The 3804-nt window shown below is 38.9% G+C and overlaps 1 protein-coding gene across 1 annotated transcript; it reads right to left on the bottom strand.

The window, feature by feature from the left end:
- Positions 1-601: 601 nt before the first annotated feature.
- On the bottom strand, positions 602-2436 carry LOC107310584 (uncharacterized). Its single transcript, XM_015856374.3, has one exon. The coding sequence runs from the start codon at positions 2428-2430 to the stop codon at positions 1429-1431; it is 1002 nt and encodes a 333-aa protein (XP_015711860.2). The 5' UTR covers positions 2431-2436; the 3' UTR covers positions 602-1428.
- Positions 2437-3804: the final 1368 nt, after the last annotated feature.

The raw sequence follows: 3804 nt of genomic DNA, 5'->3' as shown, positions 1-3804 counted from the left end.
TAAGAATGAATTCCTGGAGCACCTCTAGTTGCTGTGTTTTCCCTTAACTAAGTGAACAATCAGGGTACCTATTCATAAATTAAAAACTACCTACAATCTTTTGCAGTTTCTGGCATGGCTGTAATGCAGAAAATTACTTGACTGTCTCTTTCACTCTAACTTTGACTGTCTTTATTATCTACACATTAGAAAGGAAAAAAAAGACAACAGAAGGCTCACTTCATTTGTACAGCTAAGATACTTTGTTCTTCTTTTCTTCAACCAATTCTAGCACATTTAAAGACTGAGTTCTGTTTTTTCTAGTCCTCATATATAACTTCTGATTTAATATATATATATATATCCATGCCTTTTTGCTAACTTCTGAAATTTTCTGATAGGTATTGCCATTTGGTTTTTTTGATGAAAATGTAAAAAATGTCAGACAGCTGTTTAATACAAGACTGCAAAAATATAAGAACTGCATATTTCTTTCTTCACCAGGAAACTGGGCAATAACAAGCAGAGATGTGTCTGAAGAAATCAAGGAGACTCAGACATCTATTAGATAAGATTCATCTAATTTTTTGACACCATCTATAAGACAATGAAGAAGAATCAGTACAAAGTGAAAAATTACTTTTATTGTGTATTTTTGTACTAGATAATGATTACATGAATAGTAAGTAGTCCTCTAACAGCATAACTGAGAGACGCACTGTAAAATATAAGAAACTATGTAAGAAAAGGTGGACAGGTGGAATGACATTACAGATCATCTACCCCTCCTTGTATATGAGTGAAGGATTAGCTCTTCTGAATCATTTTTGGCAGATGTTTGTCTAATGTATTATTTAAATTTGCAAAGACAAAGATTCCTATCTCTGTAAACAGCATAGTTCACTGTTTATTGTCTTTAAATTATTTCTCCTTTTCTAACTCATATGTCTCTTTCTAAACTTTAATCAAATTACTTTTGTCCTGCCCACAATGGATAGGAAGAACATTTTCAGTCTTTCCTTCTTGTCTTCAACAAACTTGCCACAGCACAGGAGGACAAGGAAAATACAGAAAACAGAGAAAATAGTGCTATTTCTTTCAGTCTTACACCAGACAGAATAATTTCTAAGATCCTGCTTTTCTCTGGGCACTTCCACTCAATCCACAACTGGATTTTCCCTGCATAGTTGACAGCTGATTTGCAGTCCATGCTGAACTTAGGACTTTAGCTGGAACATTTCTAATACTGAACAGAGTAGGAGGATATTTACTACTTCTGTGCATCTCAGAATATTGAAACATTCAACAATTTCAACTTCTTTTCACACTGTGCTCCACTAATGTCTGTAGATATTCTTCTGAAGAATTCTATCTAGAAAGTCAGTCTAGAGCACTTTGTTGAATATCTGCTGTATCTAAATCTCCTGTGCATGACCTGGAGCATGATATTCAGTCTTCATCCACCTGGATGATGTCTCCTAAGGCCATCCTTCGAGTAGACTGCCTCTTTTCAAAAGAAGCTTCGTCTGCTTCCTCTTGCTGTGCTCCTCTTTCTTTCTGCTTTTTGGCCACATTCTCAATTAGCTTGCTTGCATCACTGAGGGTTTTTTGTGTTCGCTGAACTGCAGATTTCTTCTTCCCTTCTCCCACACTTGAATCCAAAACCTTTAAGGGTTTGGCTTTCCCCTGGTCTTCCTGCTGCTCTTTCACGTGCCTTACTCTGAATCGGCGTCGACAGTTGTTCTGGCAAGGATCAGGGGTACTGTCAGGGTTGTTAGAGTCTTCATGTACATCCACCTGGAGAATGGGAATTGATGGCTTATGAAGTGTCCTGGGAGCATCTTCAAAACCTGGTTGCTTAGTCAATTTTGAGCCTGTCTCTTGAGGCAAAATAACTTGAATTTCTCCCAGGGGCTTGCCGCTCTTAGGGGGATCATCTTTATTTTCGATAGCAGCCTTCTCACTCAGCTTTATCTTATGATGGTTTTCCAGCTCCCCCTGGGCCAGATTCTTCACCCTTTTTACATGGGGTTCATTGCTAATGGAGCTAATAGAAGTCAGCTTCTGAGCAGCCATTTGAGCTTCTCTCTGGATGCTCATAATCTTTTGGAGCTGGGCTTCTTTCACTTCCACAGGGATCTCCAGAGGAGCCAACTTCACTGGCCTTTTCAGGGTAACATTCTCTGTGCTATATGATTCATTTGCACGGTGCAGGCTGGGAGACAAAGACCCCTCTCTCTTTCCCTTTTCTGGCCACAATTTTTTATCTCCCTGGGCTGTCTTCTTCTCTGACATCCTGGGTGAAGGAGGATGTATACCAGGGTTTTTGTGTTCACTTCCTGGCTTTTCTTTTGGCAGGATAAGTGTAGGATTCTTGTTGGGCTGCAGGTTCACAATGGTAACTTCACTGACATTGCAGTTATACCTGGGCATCAGCTTTTCCTCGGCCATTGGAGCACCCTTAAAGAAAGCAAATAGATACAGTATTCAATATCATACATCACATTAATGGTCTGTTAGCTTTTTATATAATATTTGAGAGTCTGGAAAGAGTTCAATCTTGGTGTCCCTTGAAGTGTACTCATATTTACAAGCACTGAGCTCTGTGCTCCATGGTTTGACATAACCCTGACTAATCTATAAAGAGGGTGCCATATGTGGAGTCTTGACAAGTATTGTTGTCCCATATACAGAGCATCCTTTCTAAGCAATGGGAAGCACCAGCCCGTATGCTGTGATCACCAACTTAAAGAAAGACCTCCAAGACACCTGGAAAGTAACATTTTAACCAGAGCATTAATGTTAGATTGGAGGAGCTCCCAGCTGAGGATCAGGTGCACATCTTTCCCTTCTTCCTCTGACATGCTGAGAGATGGGCATTTCTAAGAAGTGTGACCACTCATCTCACTCCTGTGCTTAAAGACACACGTGCTTTGAAAGGACTTTACCTCAGGAAAGTGCCTTGGTTTCCCCTCAAACTCTGCCTAATTTCACAAGGTGCTTTTCTCTAAGGGACAGACACATAAGCCAGTGGTGATTTTGCTAGTGTCAGTAGAAGAAAAATCAAAATGTGTCTAAAAAGGGCTCTTCATACCCTTGGTGTTACTCAGTATCCAGTGTACAAGTGACATGCTAACTAAAATAATTACTAAACGGGAAACTTGAGGAACCTGAAGCTCATTTCTTGTCTTTGTTCAGAGGAACTTTATGTCATGGTTAGGAAAAGGTCCTGATTATCATCAGTAATATAAGCATCTCACTGGAAAAAGAGATTTGCCATTGAGTTTTCTAGTACTATGTAAACAATGAAGGGCTCATAGGTGGCAAGAGAAGGTGAGTTTGTTACTGTTTCTGCCCACATTAGTAAGTCCTCCTCTCTTTGGTCCTTTCTCTGTTCTCTGTATCTTTAACTGACTACACATTTATTTGGGCAGTCATGTGCAATATTCTTGGCTGTAGCTGGGATCTCTAGACTCAATTATCATAAAGATAACTTACTAAATGATAGCATTAATTTGTTCTTCCTCTGGTGAACAGAGGAGTACACAAGCTATTTTACTTCACAGTTCCTCTCATTTCTCATATCAATTTCTGTATTGGTAATTTCTGTTCACTGATACTATTGGGATTTTATTTTTTTTTAAGTACCTGGGCTTAGTATCATTATAAATAAAATAATACATTTCTTGCTCTTCCCCTATCTTGCTGTGTTCCAAGAAAGCAATTAAGGCTGCCTACTGCTCTGTAAAAGTAAAGTGAAATACAATAAACCTAAATAAAATCTTGCCTTAAAAATTTGGGCGCATAAACCAATGAGACAGAATG

The sequence above is a fragment of the Coturnix japonica genome, chromosome 2, assembly GCF_054131305.1.
Source record: "Coturnix japonica strain WE chromosome 2, WE-NBRP24, whole genome shotgun sequence".
NCBI lineage: Eukaryota > Metazoa > Chordata > Aves > Galliformes > Phasianidae > Coturnix > Coturnix japonica.
This window is presented reverse-complemented; position numbering and strand designations above follow the sequence as displayed.